Source organism: Hevea brasiliensis, chromosome 16 (genome assembly GCF_030052815.1).
Source record: "Hevea brasiliensis isolate MT/VB/25A 57/8 chromosome 16, ASM3005281v1, whole genome shotgun sequence".
NCBI classification, from domain to species: Eukaryota; Viridiplantae; Streptophyta; class Magnoliopsida; order Malpighiales; family Euphorbiaceae; genus Hevea; species Hevea brasiliensis.
The window spans coordinates 62,761,101-62,776,257 of record NC_079508.1 but is presented as its reverse complement, the minus strand read 5'-3'; the positions used below and the strand labels follow the sequence as shown (position 1 = coordinate 62,776,257).

The 15,157-nt window shown below is 33.7% G+C and overlaps 1 protein-coding gene across 1 annotated transcript; it reads right to left on the bottom strand.

The window, feature by feature from the left end:
* Positions 1-3,617: 3,617 nt before the first annotated feature.
* Positions 3,618-12,070, bottom strand: LOC110637856 (KH domain-containing protein HEN4-like). Its single transcript, XM_058137615.1, has 8 exons — positions 11,904-12,070; positions 10,210-10,880; positions 6,763-7,233; positions 6,404-6,649; positions 6,056-6,268; positions 5,768-5,823; positions 5,595-5,688; positions 3,618-4,810 (listed from the first exon to the last, which is right to left on the bottom strand). Exons 2-8 carry the CDS (start codon positions 10,837-10,839, stop codon positions 4,433-4,435), a joined length of 2,088 nt encoding a protein of 695 aa, XP_057993598.1. The 5' UTR covers positions 10,840-10,880; positions 11,904-12,070; the 3' UTR covers positions 3,618-4,432.
* Positions 12,071-15,157: the final 3,087 nt, after the last annotated feature.

Genomic DNA, 15,157 nt, shown 5'->3' with positions numbered 1-15,157 from the left:
AGATTTAGAATCGAATTCCACTTACAGGAATAGGAGGGAGGGAGGACAAGGTTAGCCGCCCCAATGCACAAGACTCCTCTGGGTTAATTTAATCTGCAATCATTAAATTCGTTATTAAATTTTATTAACGCCACTAAATATTAATCTATCACTTAAAAATTGTAGAGCTTTAATTCTTATTACTATAAAATCGCTAAAATATAGTCAAATTTGGAAGCAAATTTGACAACTATATTGAACTGTCTATTGAAGCACTAAAAATACCTCTCTTCTCCCGATCTCTCTTTTTTACCCAAATTAAAGGCGTGAAAAAATAAGCGACATTCTCCTCTTCGTTTCCTACTTTTTTAGGTGTGCAAAATAGGGATGGCAACGGATAGAGTACATGTGAAAATCACTTTATTCGAATCCGAATTTAATTAATATTATAATAATTAGAATCCATCCCAAATCCGATTAAAATTTATTTGGAACTATCCAAATCCATCACAAACTTAATTATTATTAGCCGAAAAAAAATCTGAACCCGTTTAATGTTTTATATTTTAATTAATATTTTGTATAAAAAATAATGTTGATTAATAATTTATATTTTAAAAATTTAATAATTTCATAAAATATTTAACTTCCATTTTATATAAAATAAAATGTATAAAAAAATTATAAATATTATTATAAAAAATATATTTTATATTTAATTAAGTATTTATATAAACGGATACGAATAACGAATACCCAACATGTAAAACTCAAACTCGATTTGAACCCGTCACTGTATTATTTTTCAAACCCGAACCCGTCTCAAATCCAATTATATAATATCCAAATATATTCTATTAGGGTTCGGTCAGATCGGATACCCGTAAAAATTTGATTCCTAACACAAAATATATATAAAAAGAAATATAATTGTCATGCCAAATTTATTTATTAGATTTAGGTTGGATTTTGATAGGTTTAGAGATTTTATTATCATAAAAATCAAAGCCCTCCGAGATAAAATAAAGAAAATTATGACTACACTTTTATTATATAAAATATATGCGCACAATTACTTGTATGCCTCGCGTCAAAGCTAACGCCTTCTAAAAAAGTAATCATTTTAAATATTATAAAAAATAATATTTCTTTTATTATTTTTATTATTTAAATATATTAATTTTAAACTAATTTTTAATACCTTTAACTAATATATTTAAAATTGTATTTTACTCAATAACTGTTTAAACTCACAAGTGAGAAACGAGGAATATTTAAGTAATTTCACATTTGCAAGCTATGATTTATTGCTCTAAAATAAAATTTACCACCCTTTGTTTAGTGAAAAATATTTTTTAAAATATTTTTTATATTTTTTAATATTTAGAAAATAAAAAAATAGGTCAATCAAAAATATTTTCTCAATAAAAAAGAAAATTAAGTCATTTTTAAGGAAAATAATTTTCTTTTTTCAAAAAAAGAAGTCAATTTTTAAATTTTTATATTCTTATTAAAATGTGAAAATACTTATATAAAATAAATATATATTATTAGTATAACATTACAATTAAATAATAAAAAATATTTTTATAAAAAACATTTAAAATAATTTTCATAAAAAATATTTTTTATATATAAGTTATTTTTTTTAAACAAACGCAAAAGCACAATAATCTAAATTATGAAATTCATTGATAAATTCAATGTTTGTAGATGAAACTACCCTCTAGTTACAAAGGCTTCGCACGCACTAGTCTAACTATATTTTGCGTGTAAAATACTATGGAAAAAAGAAAAAGGAAGAAAAAGAAGATTCTACGTCTATACTTGAATATTTATGTTGATAGTGTGTCTAAGGTGATCATGAGCCTGCACTGTGAATTGTGAACCTTGATGGGTGAGGACCAAAGAGCAGCACTAGGTTTTCATTCCAGAAGAAAGTCAAAAGCACACTGTTACTAGAGAAGGAGGTTTCAGGAAAAGCACATTGAAAGGGAATTGACTCAATTTCATTTTGTATTGCCTGTGATGATTATGACTGCATTTCTTGTAACAAAAACTCTCTACTTTCTAGTGCAGTATGTAGATCACTCATATTTCTAGTGGCCTGTATCCATTCCTTTATGAAGCTATCTTCATCAACAGGTTTACACCTTTTCTGCCAATGTGTGGATAACGTATGTACCTTTCAATGGTGGTATGGTAAATCCTTTTGGTACAAGGATCATTCTAATTCCTTTCACAAAGGATAGATGGCATATAAGCTACTTACTAATGAATGAAAATTGAAATAATGACATTATTTGGTTCTATAAAATGAAATTCTAAAGAGAATGTACATATAAAGCATTTAGGATGTCTTGATATGTACTATTCCCTCTAAATGCATTCTCTTTAAGCCGTAATAGAATGTGATGGAATATAATGAAATAAATTAATTAATCATAAATTTAGTACATTTTTATTTCATAAGCATTGCGTTACAGATAATAAAAAATATACCATCAGGTAGCAACAATAACCAAATATGATATGTTGCACTCTTTTATTTTTTACAAACCAATTTTATTAAAAGGAAACCAGGAAAAACTTAAACATTACAAGTCCAATCTAAACCCAAGGTTATTGTAGGAAACCCCAAACACCTAAATCCTTAGAGTTGCAATGTCAAGTGAGAAAACCTAAAGCAGGGATTCAATATTATATGTTGCTCTTTTGTTACAATTTTTCATTTTTTTTTCCCTGTAAAAGATCAACCCAAGGGAAAAGGCATGTGGATTACCATTCCAATTCCAATGCTCATTAGACATATTCATGACTCTTGCAGATTTAATCACACTGATTGATGCCCCTGGAAAGTTTTCAAGTGAATCCAAAGTGAAGTGCTGACAGCACCATCACCTCTACAGTTGATAACACTTGCTATAAACAAATTGGGCCTTTGTCAATTTGGGTTGGCGATGGGCACTCAAATACCTTGGACAAGTGGGGAATTGGATAAACAAAACCTTGAACTACTTTATGCAGACAAATTTGATTGCATGGAGTTATAGGGGCACTGAATTTAAAAATATTCAAGTTTCAATCAAAACATGGGATGGTGATGCTTCCTGTGGTGATGTAGGAACTAGATATGCTACTTTGTACTGACAGGATATATACAACCCAGCTGTACAAATCCTTCTGTGGATAATACAAAGTGTCTCTGTTATACTGGATGATAAACATGGAAGTTTTTCAACAGAAGTCAACTCCAATTTCCTCTTAAAAGTGGCCAAGTTGATGCTGCACTTGTTTTTGAAATTAGAAATGACCATCTACATGACTTTCTAGTCGCTAAAAATACGCCTTGGTACTTAAAATTAGCCTTTATCCTTTCCCTTTGACTATTGCATGCCTCAGATGGCCACGCCCACACATAACGCACGTTGATTGTGCTTTTCAGGACAAATGAAACGCTACTTGTCATTCAAGCCCACCTTAGCCCTTACCAATTACCAGATGTTTATAACAGTTGCCAGTAAATTGCAGATTGTACATAAATATACTTAATTATGGCATGTACATTTAAATTTGGCATTACATTCTAATCTTACTACTGTGGACAACACAAAATAAATAAAAAACCACCGTGGAACTACAAAAATAAATTTGCCAACCTTTATTCATAAAAGAAAGTTGCCGTCAATCTCTTAGATTAGAAACATTTAATGGGAAAATTATCCAGATTAAAATAGATCAAGCATTACTTACTTCCATCTGATGGGACATCATCGTGGAAAACTCACGTGCATAGTGTATCGAAGCTTTAGCCTTTATGAATCGGCACTCATAACAGTATGCTTCTTTAGTTCATTTTGCTGGAAATGGTTTGCTGAAAGAATAATTGTTGACTGAGTTAAGATAATCCCTTCTGAAACATGTCCAGAATCGAACAAAATCCATGAGAAAGCTTGATCCATCCAATACCATAAACATGCAAAGATAAATAAATAAATAAATAAATAAAGGACAATAACAAAAATAAGGACAAACACATGATCTTATCTGTCTAGAACAAATATGTCATCGAAAACGAAATAGATCCAGGAAACTTGTACCTAGCTAAGCAAACTGTATGACTCCAAATCTTTCAATGCGGAAAGAAAGATCAAACTAATAATTACAACTCCAACAGATTCTAATTCCTAAACAGACATTTGTGATTCAGTCATGAAAAGCAAGAATAACATTTGAATTGTCACCGCAGATCTAGTATTAGAAAATCATGTATATTCCTCTACTCTGAAAAGATTGTTTATGATTTGCACAAGCATAGCACAGCCAAATGTTTTCCTTCACCGCCTGAAAATGCCTAAGACAATGCAAAAGCTTAAATGACCTCTAGGCTGTTCAACAGGTTGTTATTAAGAACCTGACAGCAAACTATGGTGCAAAAATTCAGAAATTGCAGTCAGTACTGATAAGCGCTCTGCTGTGCACTAATGTTCTGGTAGTTAGTCTGTGGAGCATTGGTGTTGGTGTAGACACCTTGCTGAGCAGTAAGCAAACACGGGCCTTGCTGCGCATTCATGTTCTGAAAGGGGCCATGCTGAGTATTCATGTTTTGATAGATGCTCTGCTGAGCACTCACATTCTGGTAGGAGCTTTGCTGCGCAGTCATGCATTGGTGGGAACCTTGCTGGGCATTCATGTCCTGTCCAGAAGAAGACACAAAGGTTTGAAGAAAACTATGTGTAGCATTCGGTTGCTCAGAGGATCCACGGAATTCAACAATGTTTTCAGGGCCACCAGTCAGAGGATCTAGGAGCTTTATGCTTGTTCCAGCACCCTAACATTTACAGAAAATGATATAACAATCTTGCAACAAACAAAGTTTTCAAATATTGTCTATTAATACAATGTAGAAGGTAATTCAAACTTCCAGACATAAACCTCATCTATGTGCAAATTTCATCAAATGAATCAATTTTGTTTCTCATTATGTTGAAAGCCCGGAATACCTGTCACCCTGTCTTTTCTAATAAGAGATTATGGGATTAAAACAATGGAACACAAGGTAAATACAAGTCATTAACTACTCATGGGAGTGCAATGAAATTATTTTGTGACAAATAAATAAATAAATCAAGATAGCATTATTTATCATAATATCCAAAATCTCAACTCCCAGCAACCAATTTAACTAAGAGAGATGTTTGTTTGGTTATTGGAGAGCACCTAAAGAATAATAAAAAATCATCCTTCATACTTATTTGACATATTAATACCAATTGCTGGAACTGATACATCATATCTAACAACTAAACCAATTGACCTTAAAAGAGGTAATTTCAGGAAATTTTGATCTTTGGGACATCCCGACATTTTCTAGCAGATATATGTAGGTTTACATTCAGAACATCAGTAACTTACCTATAAGTTCTTTTTATTTCCACCAACTGATTATGGTATTACCCCTTCCCTCCCACTCAACAGAGACTGAATTTTTTTTTTCTTTGGGTTACAATTAGCTCCGAATGGGACTCGAACTCAAGACCTCATAACCCTAAAGCCAACTCCAATACCATTGAGCTAATGCTGATTAGTAGAGGCTAAATATTTTAATGGCTTACCTCACCAACACTTGAAATCTCCCTGGCCCATAAAACAGAATTGACTCCATTATTTGAAATATTAGCCTCCAAAGCACTGTTCACTTTACAATATCTGAAATCGAAGACAATAAAGAACTTGGTCATAGTATTCAAACAGAAGGTCTTTAAAAAAGTCAAACTAGCAACAGTACACAATAGCAGCTGGAGGAACTGGATAATTCTGAGGTCCATACTCATGTCCACCATCCTTCATAAAAGCATAAAGAGTGATTGTCAAGGTCAAAACGCACCTTTGCAGTAGAATCACAAAATTTTATCTAAAACTATAAGATAACTACAAAAATAGTGCAGTACAACTACAAAACCATGCTCTATTATGCTAGCCAAGTTTTTCACTAACACTAAGCAAGTAATTGCATAGCAATGGAATAACAAGCACTTTACCAGAGATTGGGTAAAATGAGAGGGGAAAAATTTACCCTGAGAGGCTCATATCCAGAAGAACTACTAGCTCCCATTATACCAGAAGGTGGGGGACCTCTGCCTGGCAAGCTTCGTGCAGCCCCAAATCCCTTGACAGGTCCAACAGGTGCAGGTTCCACTCCAGCATTTGCATCTCGCAATGTTCTTGCTCTTAGTCTTGATGCAATCTCTACCAAAGCATCTTTGGCAGCAGCAAAATTCCCAGATATCTAAAATAACCAAACATAACAATAAGGTCAAAACTGCAAATAATGGCCAGGAAAGAAAATCAATATAATCAAAACATCACCAATAAAAAATAGAAACAGATATAAACTATAAAATGATTCATTAGACCATTTCACCTGTACAAGCTCTTCATCTTCAGAGGCACACTTAGGCTTATCATCCTTGGAGTAAACACGAATATCTGCCTGGGTTCTGCTTCTCATTTCATTGATAACTTGACCTCCTTGTCCAAGGATACAGCCAATCTTACTCGAAGGAACTAGAAATCTTGTAATTATTGTACTTTTCTCAGAGTATTCGCTTGTTTTATTCTGAAGCTGAATAATTGCATCAATTGTTTGTGATCTTGGGTTCCACAGAGCCTGAAACAATATCAGCAAAATGATTTACATTAGTATTAGCAGCAATAACAATCTTAGGCACCTTCAAATAATTAGCAAGCAAAGAGGTTATAACATTTGAAAACCAGGCAAACCTCAAAAGCAGAGACCCGAATCACACGTTCATCTGACTCTGCAGAAGCATCCTCAACGTGAATGCTAGTACCTGTCTCCCGCTGTATCAGTTTTACATTAGACCCTCCCTTGCCAATTACCCCACCAATTTTCCCTGCAGAGCACAAAATTTTCATAGAAAACTCAGCTGAATGTTCCCCACCATGTCCTCGAGGAGCACCATTAAAGCCATCTGGCCCGAATCCTGTGGGCTGACTGCCATATCCCCCCATCCATGGCATGAGAGGCAAAGTTTTGGAAAAAGAGTTCTGATGAGGCCACATTGGATTTCCCGGTGGAAGCATTTTTGTCATAGGACCACCAGAAGAATGAAAATTTTGGCCACTATAAGACATTGGCAAACTTGGAGGTTTGTCTTTTCGGGGATTTAGATGCAATAGAGTGGATACTTCATACAGAGCCCTCTTTGCCACATCAGGTTTTGCAGATATCTGAAACATATTGTCCAAAATTACACTTTGTTGAGAGGTCACAGGAAAATTACATTTTTCTTACCGGGCAAGTTTTAACAGATTAATGAAGTGAAGAGATCCACATGCAACTTAAACTTAGAAATTATCACACAAAGGAGTAACTACTGTTCCATAGATCATCATCATAGCATCCACTCCATTAAGGTAGCAATCACATTTATATTCGACAAGGTGTATTTGTGCACCTCACTGGCACAACAGAATGCATGTGCATACAAATGTTTAAAACAAGCAAGCACATGCAATCATTCAAAAACTTTAGCCAACTAGCAATGGGCACAACAGAAGTCAAATGATGGAGACAGGTCGTCCCCCTAGTAAAATAGATTGAATAATTTCTATCTTCCTAGGCATTAATTTGGTGAAATCCTTTATCCACCAAACTACTCCAGCTTGGTGAGAATCCATATTCAACTTTAACTAAGGCCCAGGATGCATTACTAGTTTACTACAACATTGTAATGATTAGCATATCTAACTCTGTGGCAGGGTAACCCTACTTGAAAGTCCACAGAGATTAAGCACCTAAAACCATGGGTAATTTATCCCCAAAACTATCAGCAAATATCCAATTTTTCTCCCATAAAGTTATCAAAATGAATATAGAAACAACAAGGAGAAACAAAAGAAGATGGTAAAGAACAAGAGAGATCAAAACACATAACACTATTGATCCTTCAGAACTACTCTTATTTTCCTAACTACTAGGTCAATCTTCCAGCACTCAATATAATAATGTAGTAAGCAAAGGTCACTCCACCCACCTATTCTGTATGCCTGGTCCCTTCCTTAGCATCCACCACCTTAATCACAGTAAGCTTGGATCTTCCAGGTGCATTCACATTTGGGCACATATCTCTCAAACTTGAGCCCAGAAACTTCGATCCAATACATAGTATATCAGTCAAACAGATCATGCCAGCTCAGATGGAAAACTGGTTGTCACGTCTTTGTCACTTAAATGCGAGGCCAGCACCTATTTCAGCCGCTCACAAGAAGCAAGCAAACAGCCGGAGAAGACCTGCCTTATCAAGAGGACATGCATTCCACCATGCTGATTCATAAGGTGAAGTTCAAGTAAGAAATCCAGTATTTGCTTTGAAATCAGTAGAAAGAATAAAGATGTCAATGCCAAAGGTCCTGAGAAAGCCAAATAACATTCACATGCCACTTAATCATGGGGCCAACAACACCATAATCCATTGTGACAACATGATCATATCAAATTCAATTCATCACTTTCAAATCATATATGTAGTTTCACTTAACCATCTTCACCTTACAGCACTCATATACGTGATCTAATGATACTACCTTATTCAATTATTGGCGTAAGTGTATAAACAAAAAAAAAAAAAAATCCATGAACGCTAATGGCCTGCCAGGCTAATGTTTTTAAGTGTCCTTGGTATCCCAATTCTTGGCCCCCTTGTGTAGAGAGAACACCGTGGCCAATTCGCTTACAATCCTGTGAAAGAATATTTCAATATCCTGTCTCACGTGATTAAATACAAACTTCCATGGGTAACAGCTGGAAGCTCTTCTTTAATCCATTATACAACAGTCAGTATCAGAGGTTACAGAGACAAAGAGGTCATTAAAACCAAGATATTTCTCTATAGAAGCAAAAATACTTGAACTACTAAAGGAGCAGGGCCCCAAATGGAAGAGTGATATCAAGAATTTATGGCATACACTGTAACAGGGTAAAAACCCAAACCCTGAGCATTATATCTTTTGCTTTTAAATAAAAATAAAAATGTTTTTCCCCAAAGGAATTAGGTTTCAACTTGGTTACACATGGTGCTAAAGTACAAAATGGCATAGCTAGACTCAGCAGTCCCAACCCCAAACATAATTAAGCAGAAATTTCTCATAATACAGACCCAAAACGTTTGCAAGTAGTCCCCAGAAGGCACAGCCAGAAATCCCAAATTTGGCTCACAAGCTGCCAAGTAACTGACAGGCACTATCAAAGCAATCATTTTAGCCAAGGAAAGTTTGTCAGTTGAAAGAATGGACTGCAGACTCAGACTCTGTACCTTAGAACACAAGAAGACCACAACTCTTCAATAAGAGTCAAATTATCCACTTTGGGGACAGCATTTCAGAGCCTGTCAGTCTCAAGCAGAGCATAAATGCCAGTTCTCAATCCTACCACTTGACAACTTATTAACCTTACCCAAACGGTAAAGGACCATTAAGCAATAGCAAGACCTCAAATTAGAACAGCACATTTAAAAATGAATAAAAATGAGTGAGCAAAGCTTCACCATGTCTACTCCAGTCAGCATAAAAAGATACCTTCTCCAACATCCTTACTTAGTAGACATGATAGTCTTTTGTATAAGAGCTCATAAAGGGATACATAGCCCTCAATATTTAGAAATGCATCTGTTGCAAATCAATTTAAAATTTACTTTGATAGCGTTCAAAAAATAAAATAAGCTTCTCGTGTAAAACCCATCACATTGAACCATATAGGGGAGAAGGATCAAGGGCCAAATGTTAACAAAGACTAAACTAGACTTAAACTGGGATTGAATTAAAAACACATTTAATTACACAATTTATTAAAATTAGTAGACTTCATTTGAAATTCCAAATAAACTATAATAATAAGTTCAACTAATTTACAATAAATTATATTTCTTATGACAATTAATTGAATTATTAAAACAATAAATTAATAATAATTTACAATATAAGAAATAATGATACTGGGTAAGGAGTACTCAAAATTTTTAAAATTTTTTACCAACTCAGCCTCTTCTATGCACAAATCCCAGGAGACAATTTTTGCATGGTAACCACTACATGGTTGAATTGGGAAAAGAGGAAAAGAAGAAAACGATTTGTTGTGGGCAGGTGACAAACATGCTGTGAGCCCAATTCCAGTAAAACTAAAAGAAGCGAAGAGGCTAGAGATATTACCTGAACCAATTCATCAGTGCTCATAGCACAAATGGGAAGATGATCTGCAGGAAGAACACGAATGCTTGCACCTGTCTCACTTCGCAATCTCTGGATGACATCTCCACGTTTGCCCAAAAGACATCCGACCATATTGTTGGGAACTAAAAGCCTAGCTGTAACAATACTGCTTTCATTATCATCATCAGATGTCATTCCGCCAATAAGATCTTCCTCAACAATCCTTTCATGAACTTTCAATAGAGCATCCTGAGCGGCACAAAGAGGCTCCATAGTCTCCTGTTCATTCTCTACGGTTGAATCCTCATCATTATTCTGATTCCTTGAAATCTTTTCAGGAGAACTATAAATAATAATTACTCTTTCATCTGAACCAGAAACTGAATCAGCAACCGTGATCTTGGCCTGGGTCTCTTCCCTTAGGGCTTTAACTATACTTCCACCCTTTCCAATAACACCCCCAATTTTTCTTGAAGGGCAGAGTATGCGATAAACAGTATCAACAGGAAGTGAATTCCCTAAAGATTCTTCACGGCTAAAATTATTCCATTTTCCTCTTCTATGGACTCCTTTCCGCTTGAATTGATTGTTTTGGAGTTTCCTAAAAAATTTTCGCTTGTTCCTGTCCATACTACCACAGAAACTAAAAGGCAAGAAGCACCTGGTTTGTCCTGCAAAAATAACTTACTTTCATCATCTGAAAATCAAATGCATTAAATACAGAATTAATCAATAGCAAGACCTATTGTTATCAATACCATACAAATAATGAAAGTTGTTATATATAAAGGGTACCAGGATTCAGGAAAACAAGTGAAGAGTTCAAAACTACCCATGCAAGTCATAGTAGTGTTATCACCTTGCATCATTATTTTTGGAGGGAAATAGGAGACAACTGAAAATGAATAGGCTAGTAATGATGGCATTAAAGTGAAGCATTAAAAAGGCAGAATTTACAAGAACCTTATATAAGGACGGGGGGAAAAAAATCCAATCTGAGAGTTCTTATATTATAACGGAGGATATTCAAAATTTAACACTCATATTTGCCATATCTCCTGTCCTCTCCTAGCAATTAAAGCTACCAATCAGAAGGCTGAAAGTATCTTCAGCTCCATAAAATCTGTTATCTACAATGTCGCATTAGGCTAATATTTGACCCATCTTTCATAGTAATAATGCATCTATTCACGATGTTACGGTACAAACTTCCTCATGCTCTAGACAAAAACATCACCAACAATTTTTAGAAATTAGAATTAGTGCTCGAACAATATTAAAACTAAAATTAAAGTCATCTTAAGTTAAGAACTGAATTTTGATAAGCATACGCGGAATCAAAGGCTACAGATTCCCGCAAGAGCAACAAAAATAAGTAAATATTAGATAAAAACACGCAGCAATAAGCCAATAACACATTAAGAGTAGTAAATTCTATTTCTACAAGTCTACAAATCACCTGAAAACACAATGCAATATGCAGAACAGTGGAAATGCTCGATTAAACTCAAAATTTAAACCAATTAGCTACTAATGAATATGTGTTTCTCGGGAATGGTCGATAATAGAAATAGCTAAAAATTTTGGAAGAAAAGTCATTCTAACGAGAATGAAATTAAGCAAAGAAATGCACAAATAAAAAATTTTAGGGTTTTGGGGAGAAGAAAAAGGAGAAAGAGAGAAAGAGAGAGTACCCGTGTGTAGTTATGCGGGCTGCCTGAGCTGTATTTGGGACTGGCGATTTGGTTTTGTGTGCGAGACACAGTTAATTGCCACTGGCAAGCAGCAGAGATGCTTTCCAAGCCTCCATGGAGGCAGGCGAAGGGCGGGATAGGGCCTTCACATTTCCTTTATTTTTTTTTTTATTGCTTGGAAATGGAAGAGGATGGGCTTCTTGGCTGTTTGGAATCTTAATTTTGGGCTTTTAGCCCATAAAAGTTCTGTAAACTTATATGAGAAGAAGCCCAATATATCATAAAGAACATATCCCAACAAGAAATATTGCCAATCCACACACCCTTGACGATGAATTTTTATCTAATGTAATTGTTGTATATAAAATAATTTAATTATAATTTTAATCATAGTGAAACTTACATATAACTCATTATAATCAATAATTATAATGAAATTATTGTATATATATTGATTTCATCATATAATTTTTTTTTATGAGATGACTATCACTTTTGTGATAACTTAAATTTAATTAAATTTTTTTATTTATTAAAAAATTATAAAAATATAATATATCTAATATAAACTCGACTCCATATAAAAATAGTATATAACATTTATATAAATTCAATTAAAATATATATAATAAATATATGAATTTAAATATAAATATTTAATTTACTCTCGTATAAAGTTAAGTTTATAATAACTACACCCTATTTCGTAAAATAAAATATTAGATTTATTAAGTTCATCACACAATTGGCTAAATTCATGAAACAATTGATTGATATCTTATTTTTATGAAGCAAATTACTTAAATTTAAATTAATTTATATTATTTTCATTTTTGTTACAATAATATATTTCCTTTTTATTTGGAAAATTTGTATATAAAAATTTATGATTTTTGATGTGGATAATTATTCAAGGCATTACTTTTCCTAATTAATAAAATATTTTAACAAGGGGAAAATGGAAAAGGGAATAGAAAGAGATAAGGTTATGATTATATGTGGATGAAAAAAATTAGCTTGTGGGGCTAATAAAAAATGCAAATTGAAACTTGCATCCAAAATAAGCCATGAGTGACATATTATCAACAATAAAAATCTTCAATCAATGAATTGACCCCACAAGAACTTGCCTTAATTAGGTTATCTTAGCCACTTAATTTCTCACTAAACCCTTTTGCTGAGAAAGCTAGAGAATTTAGACACAAGGCTTATGACTCTCATACGTAATTTATACATCTTAGGCCTCTGTTTTTATTATTATTTCAGGTGGAATCTATAGCAAATTATTAATCCTCTTTCAAGTTTTAATAAAATTAAATAAAATAAATTATAAAACAAACGAAATCATCTTAATTAATGGAAAATTATTACCTAAACATGGTCCATCATAAACTTAAAATACAAACAAATGAGATTAATGTATTTAATAAGTGTATCTTATCATATATTTTTATGTCTTGAATGAATACTGAATCTCAAGAAAAATCTTTAATTATAAGCTAACCACCCACCATTTAAGCTGAATAATTTACTAATTGGTTACCCCAATCATGAACTACCCTAATTAATCACAATCCCTAAAGTAGGATTAAGAAGAAAACTATACTAAAGTAAGTTATGCGTATTGATGATGCATTTTCCATAACATTTTAATCTCTCCCCTATGCCTTTAGGAACTAATATCTAATTCCTAAGCAACACCCATTAATTATTCATAATTCTAGCACTAGAACAAGCCAAGTACGGGTACCAATTAAATTTGCCATCTTCTACCACAATTGTCATTTATCCTACTCTATCATCTCACTTTGATCTTTCCTTATCCCACCCATCCCATTCATTGGGTTAGGTGGTGCTGATATGCGTCATTAATTCGTATCAAGTCATACAGTTGCAAGAGCTTCAAATATGCTGTGTGCTTGGTACATTATGACCGTAGACCTTTTGGATGACTATGACAATCACTTGCGATCAAGAAATCTAAAAATGAAATTAAAGTAATGAAGATTATTATGATTTTTCTTCACAATATAGTTATTATTATGAATCATACGTTTACTGTACTTTTTACCAGACACAAGTCCAAGCCACTAAACATGACACAACATAAAATCTCTAACTCAAACCTAAAAACAGGCTCAAATCCTAACATCCATGGATCCCAAATCCTAATACTCATGAATCTTTACTAAAAAGGTTGAACCCGAACCACCTACCTTCATTGCTGCTACGGACTTCACTATCACCAACAACTTCTTCACTAATCTTCCAAGGGAAAAATGCAGGGCAGCTAGAAAAACCTCAAATATATAGAGGAAGTATAGACACGTTACAGGGAGATCAAAATACCTCACTCAAACACAGATTTCCTTCATGCTCAAAACATGCATACCCAAATAAGACGGAGATAATGCAACAAACGATAAGAAAATCTTGGACTAAGACTAGTGCCGGACAAATTCGGGAAAGGGCATGGCAACGGTGACTAGGTCTGGTATCCACCTCTGAAACTACTAGCCAAACCTGCTCCGAGAAGCTTCAAAATAACAGTAGGGGAAGACATTTTCAACAAACAAAACTTCCTCAAATAAAGCCCCATCCAAATGAGGGTACTAAGACTTTATACCTGGAGACTAAAAGAAAAATAGAAGAAGTAAAAGAAAAAATAGCTAAAAGATTAAAATAAGACTTAAAAAAAAAGGAGTTAGGAGAGAATCGGCGGTTAAAACAGCCGGACCTCCCTCTAGATGTTAATTTTGATGGAGACCGTTTAGAGATAAGATAGAGCGATAACTGTTTTAGAGAGATGGCTTACATTTACTATACTTGAATTCCATATTATATTTTACTAGAGAATTATAACAATAATAAAATTATAGCAAAAATGCAATGCAATTTTGTTACAAAATAATATATATTATAATTTTCTCCGCACGGAGGTGGCAGAACAATTCTGTGCACCTGACACCCACGTTCATTAACCCATTTCTCCCAGAGACCTTTGCTGCTTACTTCTTTGTACAACCGCCTTCCCAGTCCCAGGTTTAAGCTGTTGTCATTGTTTCTTTTCTCTATTTACAAAATTTCAATTTCTCATGCGCTTCCTGCAAATAATTAGGATAAAGTTACATTTTGGGTATTTTGAAATAAAATTCAATTAAGCAAAATTAAAATCATATTAAGGCCATGAAGTTACATGAAGAGATTGGAATCTTGATTTATTGATTGATTTGAATGTAAAGGATTTGTGTTGG

Bases quoted from the DNA above. Each gene is read 5' to 3' on its own strand.
- LOC110637856 (XM_058137615.1), bottom strand. From the start codon at position 10,839: ATGGACAGGAACAAGCGAAAATTTTTTAGGAAACTCCAAAACAATCAA. The intron at 5,689-5,767 runs GTACTGTTGCTA...CTTCGATTTCAG, and splicing joins GTTCCTCCAGCTGCTATTGT to ATATTGTAAAGTGAACAGTG. The intron at 4,811-5,594 runs GTAAGCCATTAA...TGTAAATGTTAG, and splicing joins AGATTTCAAGTGTTGGTGAG to GGTGCTGGAACAAGCATAAA.